The 19,907-nt window shown below is 33.5% G+C and overlaps 1 protein-coding gene across 5 annotated transcripts in view; it reads left to right on the forward strand.

Moving 5' to 3' along the window:
* The window catches only part of LOC118183484 (uncharacterized), a 201,543-nt gene extending 181,963 nt beyond the window's left edge, over nucleotides 1-19,580 (forward strand). For 3 of the 5 annotated variants that reach the window (XM_085821725.1, XM_085821727.1, XM_085821729.1), the window contains 2 exons: nucleotides 12,450-12,712; nucleotides 19,318-19,580. In XM_085821725.1, the coding sequence (XP_085677851.1) occupies nucleotides 12,450-12,712; nucleotides 19,318-19,469 (415 nt within the window). In that variant the 3' untranslated portion in view covers nucleotides 19,470-19,580. Of the gene's footprint in view, nucleotides 1-1,904; nucleotides 2,502-12,449; nucleotides 12,713-19,317 lie in introns of those variants that run through there. The other 2 variants (XM_085821728.1, XM_085821726.1) reach the window with 2 other exon arrangements.
* The last annotated feature ends 327 nt before the right edge of the window (nucleotides 19,581-19,907 follow it).

The following is a 19,907-nucleotide window of genomic DNA, read 5'->3' on the forward strand; positions in this document are numbered from 1 at the left end:
GATAAAATTTGTGTAACTGTACGCCGAGGAAGGACATGTAACTGGTATGTCGCACCATTAATTAATAAACTTCTGAAAATAACGTAAATGTAGCACAGAGATAACGTAAAGTACTGAAATGGTGCTCATTAGCGATGCTGACAGAAGGATATAACATGCTCAATCGATGAACTAATAGCGATAACGACCAGACTTCAAGCTTTGGCCAAGTGCTATTTAAGGTATGATGTAAGAAAAAATTTCCAATCGAGTTATCTGAGCTCATACTAGAGGAATCAGGCAACAATGAAGAGAACATGTGTTGAGAGTATTTAGAAGAACCACACACAGGGCTGAGAAATTTCAGTTACGCCGACGCAAAAACGATAAGTAGAAAGATATTTATAGTACAACACGGAGTAATCGTAAAACTGTATCAATTAACTTAGCTCAAACTTGAGATCCGTTGCACAAAGGACAGAGTCCACATATTCGGTGTGATATCGTTAAGAGCAGCAGGATATTGCTATAGTCTTTAGATGCTTCATTTTCCTTCAAATGTTTCAATATAATAAATAAATCTATCTTTGATATAATTCAATGAAAGGCTCGCTGCGACATCTAAGAGCAATGCCCTATGGTAGGTCTATCACATGAGTTATGGAACGAAGTGTCACTGATACTTCCGCCTCTGCACCCATATAAATTGCTGACTCTTTAAGCTAGTGATGCCTCACCAAGGAATTGGCAGTGTTTTTAAAATAATTCTAGCTATACCTACACAATGCACTACGACGTATTTTACACAAGTCCAAAGATTCTGGAGGGCTGTTATTTGTTATTGTTTTTATAATCTTGCTTTGCCTTACTTTTTCATTGATTGAATCGTCTGGTCCGTAGTCACATATTTATAAATAAACCAATTATTACCACCTACTATCACAGATGCACTTTATTATCATACTGAGAAGTGGAGTGACGTACTTTAAATATGCATTCCAAATTTCATTCCTTCCATGTCGGACCATGTAGCATTGTTTAATACCCTCGATAATATTACGCGATATCAATTACTTTGTAATTCTCAAGGTCCTAGCGAATTTCATTTATAAGCATTTTATCAATATGATGGAAGTTAAATCTTCAATGAGTATCGATTTCGTACATATTTTTCCCTTCCTGGTATTGGGCTTTTAATTAGCAAACAGAATACATTAATAATCTGCGTACTATGTTCTCGAGTTATAGAAAATGTGTCAGCTAAGGATATTGGGTTTCACTGACCAAGTGAGAGCCGCAGAAGTCTCAGGGCTTAATTGAGTCAAAATATGGAATTTTCTTCGTAGATCATCTTGAAATTAAAGCTCGATTCTAGATGCTAAGATGTTTCAACATTGCCTAAAGAATTTTATTATGTGCCAAATTTCAGTTTATAACATTCTGCGGTGAATCTCTATTGAAATCTTCAGTAATTAGTTTATTTCATTTCCTGAAATGGTAAGTTTTAGTAGAACATATTATTCAGCATTCTAAATTATCTATAATCCTGAATTTATGACTAAGAAGTTAACTAAGATCGTTTAAAATTGCTTTTCTTCCATACATGACTTGTATGACGTAAATAAAAGATCTGGTAAGAATTAAGTGGACAGTTATTAATTCCATGCTTCCTTTTTAGAAAAACTCCATTTTTGTATTAAATGCTTGACTATTCCCTACCTCTTATTTTAATAAATTATGTAATATTTCATTATGCATTTGCTTAATCATCTATTCTTCTTACATTATTTTCCATATAAAATCTTTTTATTTTTGAGCACCATACAGTAATTACCATAATAGTTTCGATGCTTAAATAAAACACGTTTTCGAACTGTGGAAAGGCTACGGCAGATTTCTCTCATTTCATTCCCTTTCTCTTGCAGCCGATGCAAGCAGTCACACAGAGAGTGCCAAGAAAGGGACACCGAATGTTTCAAGAAGCCCCTGTCCATCTCCTACAACTATATCACTTTTGTATCCAACATAAGGATTCCAGCATCGGGTCAACTCGATCTTTTCACCATGAGAGGTCCAGCGCTCAAAGAAACTACAGTCCAGTTTAATCTTGATCTGAAGGAAGTCAGAGCCCCACAAGGGGTACCCCCTGCCACTAGGGCATATTTCCATCTGCGCAGAACTGCCTACAACGAGGCCATGTTGTCGCTTCTCAAGACAATTCCGGGGCCTCAAGAGATCGAGTTGGACCTCACTGCCAAGATCTATCACAATGGTCTTTATGGAGGGAATGCCATCGCCAAAATCTTCATTTTTGTCACAGAACATGAATTTTAAAATTTTATCGATTTTGATTAATTCAGGGAACTTCAGTATTTTAATATAGTTTCATGTAGTATGTAAATAGTCGGTTTTTGTTACGAGTCACAGTGTTTGTTATAGAGTCTCTTCCCAGATAGCTCTTAAATTATTTCCTTTAATGCCAAATACATAAATAAAACTGCCAATAATTTTTGTATATTGAATTCTTGCGTCTCAAATTACTTGAATGCAATGTTTTCTTATCCATATCTACAATTCTCAGTAATTAATTAATATACGTATGGAAATTCATTTATATTTGCATTTTATGATATGTTTTGGTGGAAATGAAGGCAGTAATAAAGGTGAAAAGTAAGAAAAATTTTTTTAAAAACTATTTGTAAATTTCTTTTAATGAAAGATGTATAAAAATATTGCATAATATACTATCTTGAATTATTAATCGCATGCAGATAGTTCCAGTTTGAGAAAAGAATTAAATAAGATTTCTTAAAAATGCGTTTAACATACAGAGATTGGATAATGAAACTGAAGCCCTTGCAAATGTTGCCTCTAAATTTCAAACAAATGCATACGCTTCTGATTGAAAACCCTATTTGATTTCGAATTTTATCAACGTAAAAGAGTTTCAATTTTCAGCGATATTATGATACTATTACCAACCATTAAAATCTACATGACATAAAATAAGGAATAGATCTTAATCAAGGTATATCTGAATGTTTTACTGGCTGGTGTTTCTGTCACCGAAACAACAGATCTTTTTAAAGTACTGAGATCCAAAATATCCATAATAAGGATCCTAATTATCCTTATAATAATTGAATGGATTATCCTAATAATCCATTCAAATAAGAGGAACGTTAAAGTGTTAAAAAGAATTGCAGCCCAAAAACATAAAGCAGTTTTCTGGGCAATTATCAAAAAACTGCTCAAATTATGGGAGAACTTATCCTTCTTTGTACCTTGCTCTTTTCTACAAAGGTTGAATGTCGGGAGCTTCACAATGGTAATATTCATGGTTTTGTAGCAATGGAAAAACCACTGATAACTAAGACAGGACTTAGATTCATCCAGAAAATCCACCAGAAATCGATTCTACTTCTCGGTTTATGAGTGAAATGACAATTCCTGCCGGAGCCTCAAGAAAGATAAGCTCCGGTATTTTAATTTGTTAGTTAGTTATTTGTTATAAATTTAATTTGTTTTTTAATTTTTTATCAGCCCAAAGGGCTCAGGGCTATTAATTTCGTTTTGGCATTTTGCGTTGGTTCACTGTAAACGGTGTTTCACCTTTCAAATTTTTGCTACCAAATATTAGAACCCTGCATTATATTTAAAGAAATTAAATAATGAAGAATTTGCATGAATGTACGTATGTTTCTCCCACTGTGAAAAAAACAACGGTACCTAGAGGCATCAAATTTTGAATAACGTAGTCTTCCACTCGAATATGGGCATCTGGAAGACAAATTTGGAATTTATTTGGAATTTATTTGTAGAATCATTAGAATTTTTGAAGCAGGAAACGCTAAAAGTGAGAAGTGCCCTCGCCGGGACTCGAGCATGACTTCACGAATAGGCGCCGAGTGTGCTACCCTTAGACCACGAAGGCATGCGGAAAGATCGGAGAAAATAGCTTATATGTTTTATTATCTAATTCATGTTTTGTAAAATTTTAACGCATTTTTAATTAGCAAAATCAACGATTTCAAAGTGTTCTTTAACATTAACGTGCACCTTCAAGCATGGATATTTTATGCGCGAGGTTTCTTTATATTTCTTACTGGTATTATGTTGGTAGCGTAAGAACGCAAAGTCGCTACAATGTCTAATGGTATTTTGCGTCGAATGAAAGTCTGTATGAGTTTTCAAATCCTGTTTTGAATCTCCAGTGAAGAAAACGCTCCTTCGGGCGTAATAAAATCTATGTTTTTATTTTTATCTTTTTTTGGGGGGGGGATGAAAGTCATTTATTTAGTTTAAAATTATTTTTTACTTCATTTACTTATTTTTGTTCACCATTCGTGAAAGTCTTTTATAGGGATCCGGCTATTTTAGAATTTAATCTCTGACTAAAACACATGCTAAATGCTAATTTCGGTGATGTCGCGACGACAAAACGTAAACAGTATACGTTGCAAAATGTGTACTGTTCATCGATGAGTCCACCTATAATGTCTTTTTCCACTTAAGGTTCATCAGAAAGCTGGATCTGTGGGTTCCATATAACTTCTCTGAAGCTTTCTGATGAACCTTAAGTGGGTATATATATATAGACCGCTCGTTCAGAGGCACTTGATCCGGGCTACTTTATGCTGGGAGAACAATGGTGGCGGTTTGGGGCGCAGTATTAAGTAAATCGTTGTAAATACTCTTAGGAACACTGGAAACACGGATTGCTCTTGAAAGTTTGCCACTGTCAAAGATTATTAATAAACTACACTCATTCGAATTTCATATTTCGAAAAACGTGCCTGGATGACAAGGTACTAATTCACGCCAAAACCGCGACAGAATGGTTTGAAGATTATGAAAGTGTGTTTGAACGTCATCCACATCTTAAACCATAAGTAACCTAATCTCAATACCATAAGTAACCTAATGCAGTAACCTAATCTCAACACTAATGGATCCGTCTGCAATATGCCAGATGCAATATGCTGGGTAGAAAATTGCTTTCCTTTTCGAACACCATATATAGTGAAATAGCCACTGTTTTGCAAAAGGAATATCCAAAACTATTTTCATATTTTGTCCCTCCTTTCCGCATGTCATCATAGTGTAACGGCAGCTCACTCGTTCGTATTCGATAGGTTCAAGTTCGAGTCTCGGAGAAGGCATTGCACATTTTTCATGTCTTCAGCATCAATAAAAACTTAATGAATCTATAGTGACGTCCGAACTAAAAAGTGGTGGGAGTGGTGGGCGATAAATTGTCACCACCGGGATTTGGAGATTGGGTCCCTTCATTCCCAGTCACCCTTTAAAAGAGGAAGCATATAAGGTATTTTCTCTCTCCTTTCCGTATGTCTTCGTGGTATAACGGTAGCACACTCGGCGCGTATTCGAAAGATCCAAGTTCGAGTCCTGGCTAAGGCATTGCTTATTTTTCACATCTCCTGCTTCAAAATAACACAGTGACTCTATAATATAAGCTAGATTTATAATTTTCAAGAAGAATCGCTGGAATGCTGGCTTGAAAAAGATAGCCGACATCAATAAATTATTAAAGGCACGAAAAGTTCTTTGAAAATGAAACTCAAAATAGAGTGCCTATGCATCCACGTAATTTCCATCATTTAGTATGACTTCTTGATACCCACTTTAAAGTCAAAAAAATTCCTGTAATGCTGCTTTTATGTCTTGCACGTCATCAAATGCTTTAAGAGCCTAGGAAAGTTCCATAACATCTCAAAATAATGCAATCCGAACGAACAAGTTTTGAAGTAAAATTTTCCAATTAAAGTTGAGTAGTTTTTCCCGTGTGATTAAAGTAGCACGAGGCCTAACATTATTACGTTGAAAAGTAAATAATCTGAATTTTTTCTTTTAATTAATTTATCCTTTAAAATTGACAATGCTGAACGCTTCTGTATCAAGTTCCTCAATCTGTCTAACTCTTGGTAATACATTTCAACATTTATGGTTTAATTCTTGTAGATAAACTCCCAGTAGGTTATTTCCCTCATATTTGACCATATAATTAACAAAACTCCTTCGGGATATAATCTTTCTATTCAGGTGAATAGAACAGACTCCCAAACACAGCTGTTTCCAAAACACAGCTGTTTGACAATTAACATTATGGTATAAAGTCTAGTTCGGTACTTTTCCATTAGGCACTTGCCATGCATTTTCGAAGTGCTATTGTAATAATATGGTGTGTGTGTATTTAATTATTCTTGTTTACTCTCACGCACACATACACACGTAGTCTCTAAATGATGCTGTCATTGCGTTCTTTGCATGTATTTGGTTGGGGCCAAAAAGCGTGGCAGACGCATAAAGAAAAAGTAATCTTATTTCTTGTCACGCATAAATTTGTATCAAAATGGTTCATTTCTGGGACGAGAAGGAAAAGAAACAGTGGTACTGATTCTCCTTTCTGTTGCTTTTCAGAGAAGTGATATGGAACCCACAGATCCAGCTTTCTGATGAACCTTAAGTTCATACATTTGTCTTTTCTGTTCACAGATATCGTTTCCGCTAATTTCTCAATAATTGGATACGGGTCATCCGTTATATCTTCGTCCAGAATCTGCTTAGAAACCACCGATAGAAACGTTTCTAATCTTCACAACTTCTGTTTCCGTCTGTGAATTTTCTAAACCAGCAACGGTGTGTGCTATCGTCAACCGCATTCTCTCAGTTCACTTGACAAATATTTTGGCATGCTAAGCCTGCAGTACTGCCCTTTTCAAACTTTTACAACAAACAACAATGTCTGATATGCTCATCATCTGACATTTACGAATGATTTATTCTTATAAGCACTTTGCATTTATATGCTGCCTATCTATTCATCGTTTTTCGTTTTATAAGTGACATCTTAGTGACTATAACGTCAAATATGATATCAAATCTACTCGTAATCCCCATCTAAAAAAGAGTAAACTTTTGTACTCATCTAATGTTACATTACAGATGCAAGTATTTCAGTTTCATTAACCAGTACCAGGAAATATATATACGGCTATATAGAAAACTGTCAACAAGAAAAATGTTTTACACAGCCAGATTAATCAAATGAAGAAACGATTATCCTAATATAATCGAAATTATTCCTTAATCTTCAATGCAAAGTAACCATTCTAAAACATGTCTTTTGAATCATCCCTGCTTTTGGGAGAAGGGAATTGTCATTTTTACTAGAGAATACATTACCCATTAAGGTTCATACTTTATCTGCTACTATGCTTTGGCGGGGCTGGCCCTCATCTGTTCCCTATACCATCAGGCTCCTACATTTACATGAATATGGTACAACTCACAGTCTGGCATAGCGAGAAACTGAATGATGCATGAATACATGAATATGGTATATCCCACAGTCTGTCATAACTTCGCCTACAAGTTGACCTTTTATATGATGGAAACAAACAAAAATAAAAAAAAATGGACATTCATCTGAACATGGAGCCTTTTCATACCTTTGATATTCTATTTTATGATACCTACTGCAAACGCTTACTAAAATGAACAACCAAGACACGTGAATGAGCTTCTGATTGCTTAGACATATATCCAAGACAGGTTATGGTGGTTCTAGAAATGCTAATTTCAGTCAATACAGTTTTAATTTGGGGTGTTGTCAGCCCCAGTATTCCAGCAGGCGTTACAGCAAAGACAAGGTAGTCAACTAGCATTATAACTTTTAACTTGTCGATGGTATAAAATGCCACTAGTTTTGAAGCATCTGTGATAAGTGCTATTTAGTATAATTACAAAGAGCTCATTTCAAAATTAATCTAAAAATATCTGATGCGGACACCACATGACTTCCTTGTACAGAATATTAAATTATACTCATTTTTTCTTACATTTTGTTTAAACTTACTTCCTGGAAATTCATTACAGATATATTTCTCATCCAATTAATTCAGTTCTCACTTCGTGGCAAGGCAAAAATACATAACACAAAATATCTTCATTTAAAATTTATTATTCATTCATTATTTCAAGTTTCAAATGTAAACAAATATGTCTGCTATAATAAAACAAAATTAAGCTTAGCCGCACCTTAACAACTTTTAAATCTTTGATAATTCTACAACTATTGCATGCAGATTAACTAAAGACATGAAAGCCTTAACCGGAAGATAAGAACAACGTAATTCAATCATTTTTTAAAGCAAAAAATGCACAATTTGCCAACAAAAAAGAGTAAGAAAAGCTGTGTCGAGTAATAGAGTAGGTACATAAATATATAACATTTTGGATATTCAAATATTATATATATATATATAATGTTGTATGATCTTAAATCCATTTAGTGCGAATACAAGTTATTACTACTTGCGCAATTGCTGCAAAGTTAGTTAATAATAATTTATTTCCTAAACAGTATTGATTAATTGATTATATTATCTCCTAAGTTTAATTAAAGTAGAATTATTTTAAAAGTGTGAATCCATACTGGTAAGTTATATTTTGAAAGATGTTTTGAAGTAATTTGAAAGCAAAATGTTAATAATGTTTTAACGGGGACTGGAGTTAAATCATCATGAAGATTAAAATTTCAATTGTAAAAGGAAAAATTAAAACATGTAATCATTGTCATTGATAGGAAATTAGTTGACTTTTCAAATATATATATATATATTGGTGTACGTACGAGTTCGTAATAGATAGAATGCCCAAGTCCAATAAAAGGTTAATAAAATTTATTCTGATCAAAAGAAATATAACAGAACGCTAGATGTTTCCTCAGAGATATTCGTACAATATCACAATATCACGCAATATAATCAGTAACTATACTTTAAACTACTAAAATGTTAAATAGAACGGAATCTACAGCGCAGAGAAAGCTAATCCAATCAATAATAATAACAGCAGGTAACTAAACAACTGAACTGCGATGTTCTCTCTCCGGCATTTTATAGCTTTTTAAATTGGCTGGGCGAGATGGTTCTAGCAATTTCTAGAAAGCAAAAAGTGTAGAATTACGGTTAGAGCTAACATAGTAGTCAATTACATTTATTCAAATTAAATTTATAAATTAGCGAGATAAACTTTTATCCAATGTTAAATGTACGTGCTCTTGTATTTTTACTTTTCTGGCGTAGCTTTCTCTTAAAATAGTCTCGTGTTGCATTGCACGGGGAAATAAAATAATTTTAATTATAACTCTACTAAAAATATCTAATTAAATACGAAATTCGTAACGTGCGTATGGTTTCGTAATGGATTGAATGCGCAAGTCTGATGAAAAGATAATAAAATTTATTCGTATCACAAGGAATAACACAAAATGCTGAAATTTGTCCTCATAGATATACGTACAATATCACAATATCACACAGTAGTTATATTTTAAACTACTAAAACGTTAAATAAAACACAATTCAAAACGCAGAGAAAGACAACAAATAAGTAAACAACTGAACTGAGATGTTTTTCTCTAGCTTTTAAAAGCTTTTTAATCAGTCACGAGAAGCTTCTCGTAATTTCTGGAGGTTTCTGAAAAGCAAGAGAGTAGGATTACAGTTACAGATAACACACAATTGCATTATTTCGGTTAAAATATAAATTACTAGATATCTATTTTAATTGCACGTGCTCCCGTATTTTTACTTTTTAGGCGTAGCTTTCTCTTAAAAGTCGTCACGCGCTGCATTACACGGGGAAATAAAACAATTTTAATTACAATTCTACCAAAAATAGCTAACTAAATACAAAATTCGTAACAATATATATATATATATACTTATATAATATTTTGGACATCCAAATATTATATGTGCATATATATATATATATGTATATATATTCCAAAAAGGGAAGTGTGCAAAACTACATTTTATAGCAGTCCTATATACAAAATTTCAACGTACTCGTTTTTAAGCTTTGCGAGATACATACATTAGCCACGAAAAAAATCTCTTCTGAATCCATTTTAAATCAGTTTTACAATTCGTTTAGGGAAAAAGAGTCCTTTAATCTGTCCTTACGTACAGATGTCACACAAAAACATCGTTAAATTGCATTCGATAGCAGTCAAAATGGATATTTTCTTTGAAATATGAGGGCCGGAATTTTGCGTGATTACAATACTTTTTTTTTTTTTTTTTTTTTTTGTGTGTGTTACTTTCTACAAGGAAGTAACAAGAATCCCCGCTCAGAATGACTTGAAATTTTGCATCAACGCTTTGAAGTAATTAAATTTTATTCATAAAGAATAAAAAAGTGACTCAAAAACTAGCGGTTAATACAAAAGTAATAAAGATGTACGAGTGATAAAGGACTCAGCATGCTGTTCTTCGCTTTCTCATACAAGCTGAAACTGCAAAACAACGTGCTCACAGCAGAACTTTGTTTTTTTTATACAGATGTTGTACATATGATACGTGTTTCTAGCTTCTTCTTCCATTAAATTTGCAACGTATAAATTAAACAGAGTTTTCTTGAGACATTTCCAAGACCCTTTTCCCAATCCCGATTTCAGGTTTGGTGAAGGTGTTGGCCATGTCACAGGAAAACTGCGGATGAATATTCTTTTATTTTTTTCAAAAATGATTGCAAAACATTTCCTTAATGTTATACAATAGCGATATCCAGACGCAAATACTGCTGCTGTATTGGATCAAGTTTTAAATATTTTTTAAAAGAGATTCATATCAATGGATAACTATTGGCAGAACAAACGACGAGTGTTCAAGACCGACTTTTCTCAGATATAGAAAGGGCCAACAATCAATGCTGCTGTAAACATCTACCACACAGTGACCACTGGAGAATGAAAACGCAAATAACTACACGAGTGCATAATGCATGTGCAGGCATTTTGGCGATTTCGATAGCCCACGTACTGCAGTTCTACGCATTAACAGTACCGCTTGAGCTCCGTCAGGTAGAAACTGAAGCGCGGACATTTTTCTCCTGCATTTCTGCCCGAATGTAACAATTCACGTTCATAATTTTGGAAACATTACACTTTAGGTTATGCTTCAAAATTTACCACTGGCTTGCAGGAAATAATAAGCTTAAAATAAACTAAAGTACTGCAACACCCCTGACTGACATGAATTGTAAAAAATAACAATCAGCGTAAAAGAAAATACTTTTTACTGCTTTATTTATTGCTGAAATTATTCATTAGTAAATTTCTAAATCTTTATGTTAAATAATAAATAAATTGAACTAACAAGAGAAGCTACTGGACCCGATAGCATGCTCAAATGAAAGGTCCAGTATCAGATTCTGCTCACTATTCTTGCCTGTTTCAACTGAAAATACTTTTTGAAGATCACATTTTGCACCGTCAGTACTGGGCGCATAAAGTGAACCTTATTCTTTCAGTGATGGTGAAGTTTGTAAACAAAATAACACTGTGATATTTTGCAATCGTTCATAAACTGTAGGACAAAATATATAAGGTAGTATGCGCATCCGCAGTATTTATAGCCAGAGATGGGAAAAATGTAATATATCTGCGAGTTAAAACTATTGCTTGAGTACTGAGATACAAGAGTAAGGGTATACTCGCTTGCTTAAAAGCAACTTTGTTAATTAATAAATATTTTGTACGATTAGCCAAACTGCTTATCATTTTCACATTGTGTTACAAGTATTTATGACGGAAGTAATGCAGGAGTACCCCAAACGACATGGTTCAACATACATTAACAATCTCTTTGGAGGAGCGCTTAAGCTATTGCAGCGACAAAATATCTTTGCAGCAGTTATCCAAAAATATATAAAGTAATACCGAACACATTGCGGTAAACTGTCATGCCTTTGACACAGGTAAAGTAATGGGAGCGAGTTCGACAAAGGGAACGAATTCAAACAGTATACGAGTACTGTTTGAATTCGTTCATCCAGTTCCAAAGAAAGGAGCTAAATAATTAGCTATCCTAGTTTTAAATCCACCATATTTCGTTCCCTACCTCGAATGCTTTTTCCTTTTTCTACTTTTAATTTATAACACTTTACTGAGTATAATATGCACTATAACGTTTTCATCTGTGAATCTAGTGCTGTAATGATATACTCTTGTTGCATGCATCATCTTTGCTTGCAATCTTCCCAGGATAGTACCATGACATGGGCGTATGTGATATGGCATGTGGAATTTTAAGTGAACGTGGTAAGTGATCTCTGTTAACAATCGAACGTATCAAATTCACAGATGTATTATATTTGTTAATATAAGAGTCTGCAGCCGCGCGCGCAATTTATTCGTACTGTTTTGGTGTTTTCAGGCGCTTGCAAAATGCCACACTTTGTTGCTTGTTCCCATGCTTGAGTATTTCTGATAATTTTTGGATGAATGCTGTCGAGAAGTTTGATAGCGTCACCTGTAAATAATAATTAAATTTTTTTAAATATGCCAGTAGCTATATTTCGAGTTTTTTGTAGCCACATGAGGCTAGTGGCTATTACTTTCATTATTATGGATTTTACAATAACTTCTTGTCTCGCAGCCAGGAATTGAACAGCGATGGTACAGTGGTGTGCCGCAAAAAGTGTCGTCAAAATGACATTGACTGCGTCTTGAACGAGACACAAACAGTCACACACCAGTCACTGGCATTACCCACTATTCCTTATCTACCTCAGCCTTTGATCTTGACGATGATGAGAGCCGTAGCCTCCGGGAATTCGGGAAGATCTTTCCTTACAGACTATCAAATTTTGGACGGAAACACACAGAATTTGTTCGACATACTTAAAGGACAAGGAGTTGGTGAGTATCTTCTGTTCCTTGTGCTGTTACTGAAAGCTCATTTAGGACTTTCCGATAATTCGTGAAGGTTTTCTAATAGTACATTATGAGGTTATAAAATTTCAAGGCCCGAACTCGAGCACAGTTCATATCTTCATGTAAGTCATCTGCTATAATGTAGCCTGAGTTTGAAGAACATGTAGGTTGCTCATATTTTTTTCCAGAAAAAGATTTTTTCCCAGAAATAATTTGTATCCTAGATCTTTGTTACGATAACCTTTTCCAAAATAATCACCATTAATTTCAAAGCATTTCCATAGATGTTTCTTCCATTCCTCACACACATACTGTAAGCCAGTTTTTCTCCGGGATGTATAACAGTTTCACAGAGAATTTGCGAGTTTCACGAAGACCAAAGAATAAGGGAAGATCTTGCTTCTAGGTATGACCTCAATGATGCAAACAAAACGCATGAGCTCAATGATGCAAACAAGTATTCGAATCTAACTTATAACGTGAATGAAGAATAAATTAGATGTTATCTACAGAGAAGACAGTATGACTCAACGTTTGCCGGGTGGGTGTTCTCATGCATTGCCTTAATGAAGTCCTTAAGGAAGAACCATAAAAACTGGCAGATAATACTGCTCTAGAGCTCTTCTAACACTAAACGCTGATAATCAAAACCATCTTTCCAAATGAAGAATATTTTCCTTCTGTTTTATCCGAGCGAATGCGGAATATTATGCTGCGTATTGTTCACTGCGAGTAGTATCCATTTTTGCTGAAGACATAGTGATAAATGCACTGTGACCTCTGTTATTTCTATGCTGTTAAAAAATGGCCATACTATCTAGGGGATCAATTGTGCGTATTGTACACTCTGAAACATGGTTCTTCTCTCACACCATTATTAGTACAATAATTAGCAATTTTTTAGATAAAAAAATTAAGTTCTTCAAAATAAACAAATCTATTATTGCTATTATTGTTAATATGTTTCCATCATAAGCCATTGTTTTTATCATGATTAAACATTTAAAAAATCCGTTAACAATTTTTATATAAACTTTCAAAAGAATAATAATATTATTTACCCCATCTTAAATATTCAAATACAAGTAGTTACATTTTATACTAAGGTCTTTTCTAATATCATGCTAATGTTACTATTTTGGCAAAGTATAACTCTACTTTTATTCGAAAACTCGTGATCTTTATTTGTTTTAAAATTCTGCAAATATTTTTGCATTTAAAAATTAACAGAACTATACATGTCTCACCTGGAGAAGCACATCCATTGCTTTAAGGAACGATGCTGCTAATCTGAAACATGTTATATATACAAAAAGAAAAAATAAGAACCTAGTGAGTGCTCAAAGAAATGCAGACATTTTTATGAGAATACAAAGAAATTATACACATGACCGCATTAGTCTCAAACTCAGATTGTTGCATGCGAGCCTAATGCATGATTTACGTTTTCTGGTTAACAGTAGAGCAGACATAAGCCTTATTCCTCGTACTTCTATACACAAACTTATTAGTGACTATAAATTATATGCTGCAAATAATACCGAAATTCGATATTTTTGGTACAGAAGTTTTAATTCTTGATCTTGATTTGCGCCGAGTATATTTCAATTCTCATTTGTTGTCGCAAAAATTAGTAAACCCGTATTAGGTGCAGATTTTTTAATAAGTTCAATTTATTGATTGATATAAAGCATAAAAGATTAATTGCTGGTGTGACGAACCTTGCAGTTTATGGTGACACTGCACCCATCTCTATTAATGAAAGTGTAAACACAACAAGCAGCTTATGTAAATATTCTGATTTATTTGCTATGTATCCCAGGATAACAAAACCAAATTTCTTATTTCTACTGTAAAACGTAATGTGAAACATCATATTGTAAGTAAAAGGACAACAAGTTAAGTTGTAAAGCAAGACAATTGACAATTAGACCCTAAACGATTGGAAATAGCTAAAAGAGAATTCAAATACATGCTAGACAATAATATTAGCCGTTCTAGTTCAGAATAGGCAAGTCCCCCTACACAAATTATAGAAGACTGAATGATTTAACTCTACCTGATCGTTATCCCATTCCTCGAATTCAAGAGTTTCAACATAATTTAACTCATAAAACTGTATTTTCTAAAACTGACCTTTTTAAGACGCATTTTTACATTCCGGTCGCAGACGAAGATAAAGAATAAACTGCTATCATCACACCTTTTGGTCTTTACCAATTCAATGTAATGAGTTTTGGCCTCAGAAATGCCCCCGCAGCCTTTCAGATATTCATCGGTGAAGTTCTTTATAGCCTAGACTTTGTGTTTCCATATTTGGATGATCTGTTGATTGCTTCTTCTTACGAGAAAGAACATCGTTTACATCTTAACTAAATGCTGAAAACAGTTTTCCAGCGTTTAGATAAATATGGTCTGCGAATTAATATTAGAAAATCAGTTTTTTGGAGTACATGTAGACTTTAAGACTGTTTAAGATATTTTTCGGTCATATCTTTGGCACGGATGTACAATTTAAAAAATTCTTTAAACACAGTTCCTGCTAGAACAATTCTACATTTCAAATCATGTGTCGCGGATATAACCATTCGTTGAAATTCACTTAATTTAATACACAGGCTCTAATATAGTATCTCTTACATTTTTTTTTCAAACGTAATTTATGCTTAACAATTATATACTTATAATCGCTCGGTATAGTTGTATCATTTATTAAAACGAGCTTAAAAAGTTTGTTTCGAAGTATAAGAATCAACACTGGTATATAATACTAAATCCTCTTCATTAACATTTGACGTATTCTAACAACCTAAAATGAAAATAAAATGTCTGAAAGCTTTCAGATGTTACATTACGCCCAAACGAGCGTTTCTTTAACGTTTTGTGCGCTAACTTTATTTATTAAATATCATATTCTTCGCACGTAAACCATAAAATTCAGTTCAATAGCAATATCGCAAAATAATTTTAAAATGAGTATATCTTTAGAATTTCCGATACACAGTCTCGCGGGCTGGAGTGTTTTTTTTTTTTTTTTTTTTTTTTTTTTTTTAAGTTTTGCCATTGCTTGCTTTGAAATCGTTGAATTTGAGTTTGTTAATCAAAAATTCGTTGAAGTATTACAAAATATGAAATCTATAATAAAACAAATTTCAAATTCCATATGCCCATATTCGGTGGAAGATAACATTATTCAAAATTTGATGGCTCTAGGAATCGTTGTTTACGAGAAACATATATACATTTATGCATATTCTTCACTATTTAATTTTTTTTAAATAGAACACAGGACGATAATATTTGGTGGTAACAATTTGAAAAGTGAACCGACATTTAAAGTTTTCAACGCAAAATGCCAAAACGAAATTAATAGCCCTTCTGGGCTAACACCCTATGAGCTAATAATCATGAACATGCTCCGTTCTAATTCCTGATGTATAACATTAAACATAATTTATACTATATTCTAATATAAAGATGTGGAATAAACATTCAAAACAATTTTGAGCTTTTAAAACTCACCAATCTTGCGACGATTGCGACAGTAAACTGTCCTCCTCTATTTTATATTCTATGCTGAAATACCTTCCTCACCTAACTTTATTATTAATTCAACAAATAAGAATTTTTCAAATAAAAACTAGAGTATTCATGTTAAGCAAATTCATTTTTTAAACAATATTATTTAAACTTTTAAAAACATTAAAACATAGCTACTTCATCTTAAACATTCAACTAGCTACATTTTGTAATAATACTTTTTCGAATATCATTCTAATGTTGCCATTTCGATAAAAAAATAACACTTTTTCTTTTAATCGTGTACTCGCAATCTTTATTTTTTTTAAGCGTTTGCAGAAGTTATTCAGACTTAAAATTTCCAGAACTGTACAATAGGGCTATTCAAAAATATATTTCTAGATTACATAAAAAATCTAATTTTAAATTAAATGCATGCTATAATTCTAATCAGTATGACAGATTTCAGCAGAAAAAGGGGAAAAAATCTAATTCTTTATTGAAAAACCTTGGAATGTTGCAAAATGTATGAGTTCATAATTAATCTTTGTATTCAATTAATTGGTCGTTTTTAGAGAAGAGGATGTCAGTCATGATGTCATACGAATATCTCAGGAAACACAGTCCCTCAACATCTAAATTGTATGCTTATTGAGAAGAACTAAAGAGAACGGAATCATTTTGACTAAATGTGAAATTCTGTTTCAAGCTTTAAAAGATAAAATAGATATAAATGTATATAAAGCTGTTAAAAAGTTTTTATTGTAAAGCATATAAATATATCTGTTATTATAAGCAATGAGTGGTCACTCGAAATTTCACAGCTTAGAGCTTGAGGGTCTATATTACACCACCATCTGATGAGCAAAGCTACACTGACAGATTCAAAACTTTCCGGCCTGATATATTTCTAAATGAAATACATAAAGTTTTAATAGTTTATTTTTCAGTTGGATCTCCTTGTACCTCCATATAAGCCACTCTGATTGGTTTAATGATGAGTGACACTCATCGCATCGTTGAACTCAAGATCGAATCCCGGAGAAGGCAGGGATGCTCGTAAGCGTATAGTGTTTGCACGACATGGGGAACCTAAAATACCAGGGAGCCAAATGTTCTTTCTAGTGATTTTGTGGTTATGCAAGTGAGAGACCTTTGAATCTGTCCCCCGGGAAATTCTCCATCAAAATTAGGTGAAGCTGCACAGTTACTGCGGTGAGATTACAGCTCTTTGACCAATAGTGAAAATTTAGCGTCCCCGGCCTATTTGTACCTTTACCTCGATATACTTTTCATATCGTTTAAAAAGCCAATTTATGCTCTGCCAAAGTAATCTGAAGGGCTCGTCTTCACGATGCTCCATAATTATTCTTTTCTCTTCATAATCAGCATTAAATATCTTTCCACGAAGGTCAACTTTTAGTCTGAAAAACAAATAATAAACACTTGGAGCTGGAACGATGGCATGTTAAGTTCCTTAAACATAGATTGTTTTTAAATTGCATTGAGATGTGGCGGATTTTGAATTTCTGATAGGAATTTTTGATCCCCATTTCGCGGGCACCTTGTTAATGCAATTATATTCTTGTAGAATCTACAAAACAGTTCCGATGGATAGATCTATGATGTCAGTGCCTTCAATCGCGAGAACTATCTATCGAATCTCGACTCGTTCAAAACTGTTTTACCCATTTCTTCGCTGTAGAATACAAAGCAGATGAAACAGCATACATATGATCCAAGCGTTGTTTAACTTCGTTTGTTTAGGATTAAGATCTACTTCCGTTGAAAGTTGAATCAAAGAATTATATTCAGTTTTAAACAACAGAACAATGTAATACATCCCTTCATTCAGTACACAGTCAAAACGAATACATAAGATTTCTCTATAAGTATTTTTCAAGTTTATTCATTTAGTACTGCCATTATACTACTGTCTGCAAGAGGCATTTGTTGCCAAAGAGTTTTTCATATTTGAGGCTGGAAACTTTTTGATCTATTCACTTAGCTTTCCACCATTTTCGAGCAGACGGCGCTATCTGCAGGTATGAACGCATCCACCCAAACCGTTACGAGAGGATTTGGGAAGAGGTGAAATACATTTTAGGGAGAGGATTTATTTTTCCAGTATACTATGATTGTGCAGAACTAAGTTGGATAATATTCAAACAGTCTTATGGTCATTAATAATGAGATTAGCTTACACTAGGATGCTAGTGGCTTTCAAGCACAGATCTGGAAGTGAATAAACCACTGCATGGAATTTTTATTTATTGAAGAACTTCAAAAGATTTCTGTAAGTGACTACATCGAGTATTATCGCAGCCAGACACTTTTTATTTTTTTATTGTTCTCTGTATCATATTGAGAATTGTATTATTCAGTATATCAACATTTTTATATTTTGCAATTATACACGTTATCACAGTATCCCAGGTTATTTTTGAAAAAGATGCATTCTTAAATGCTAATCCTATCGTTTAAATTTTTCTTCAGAGAAAATGTTTAGCACTTGACATGGTGTATTTACATCTATTCCATTAAGTCAACGAACTATTGAACCTTTTTGAGCATTTCTGAAACTTCATACTGAAGAATGTTATGAGTGAACTACATGCACGTCTTCCACTCTGAGGACCATTTTATCTGATTTGCCAAGGGCAGATACAGAATAGTAATTTTTTTCCACTTTCTAATTTTTTTATTCGAATAAATAATCCCATTAATCATTAATTATAGCGGTTTCATTCCTTTACTGTGCACCTTGAGAAAAAAATTTTTTTTCAAACGTAAATATCTTCAAATGCCAGCAGCCTCCCCCCCCCTTTTTTAGGGAGTACATTCCACGAAACAGCTTTAAAATATTATATCAAATATATCAAATCAAAAGAACATAGACAAAACTGAAACAGATTACCAACCAGAGAGTTAAAGTTTAATTAAGCAAATCAGTGGATAAAATAATGCGCTACTTCTTAATGTTAAACTATATTATTTATTTGACTGCAACTGAAATACATTTTATTATACTGCATTCAATCTTTTAATTGCAATGTTTTTAATCATCATAGGTTCCTTGAGGCTCACCCGCCCAATTTATGGACCCCAGGAATTGTTTCTTCACATTCTTATGACGGTTCATCTCAACCACAGACGTCCTTTCATATCTTCGTCCAGGCACCTGGCAGTTATCCACATTGTAGTATCTGAATATGATTTTTAACTTATCATTCCAATCCATGGACGAAAAGACTAACGCTGGTGAAATTCCCCATGCGCATATCTAACCCGGTGTATTTGTATGAATCTCATTAAAGATCTGTTACAACTTTTATTCCAAAGTTCTACTTTAAAATTATTGTCAGATCCCTTCACGAAACGTTTTGTAGCACTTGGTTTGCAATTTCAAAAGCAATGAAAACCAGAATCTTCCAAGGTCTACATTTACAGATCTTTGCACAAATATACCGATACAAGCAGTAAAACAAAACAAAAAAACAAAAAAAAAAAAAAACCTCCTAATTATGAAATGGAAATAACAGTGAAACCAGAAACATAACGCGCTTTTGCTGCACTGCTAGGAAAGGCATAATTTCATCTTTTTCATGTCGGCACAGGGCTCTTCATTATCGCTATGGTCTAATGATCATGATAAGAGTTT

The sequence above is a fragment of the Stegodyphus dumicola genome, chromosome 8, assembly GCF_044657685.1.
Source record: "Stegodyphus dumicola isolate Sdum_Otavi_A_Nest chromosome 8, ASM4465768v1".
NCBI lineage: Eukaryota > Metazoa > Arthropoda > Arachnida > Araneae > Eresidae > Stegodyphus > Stegodyphus dumicola.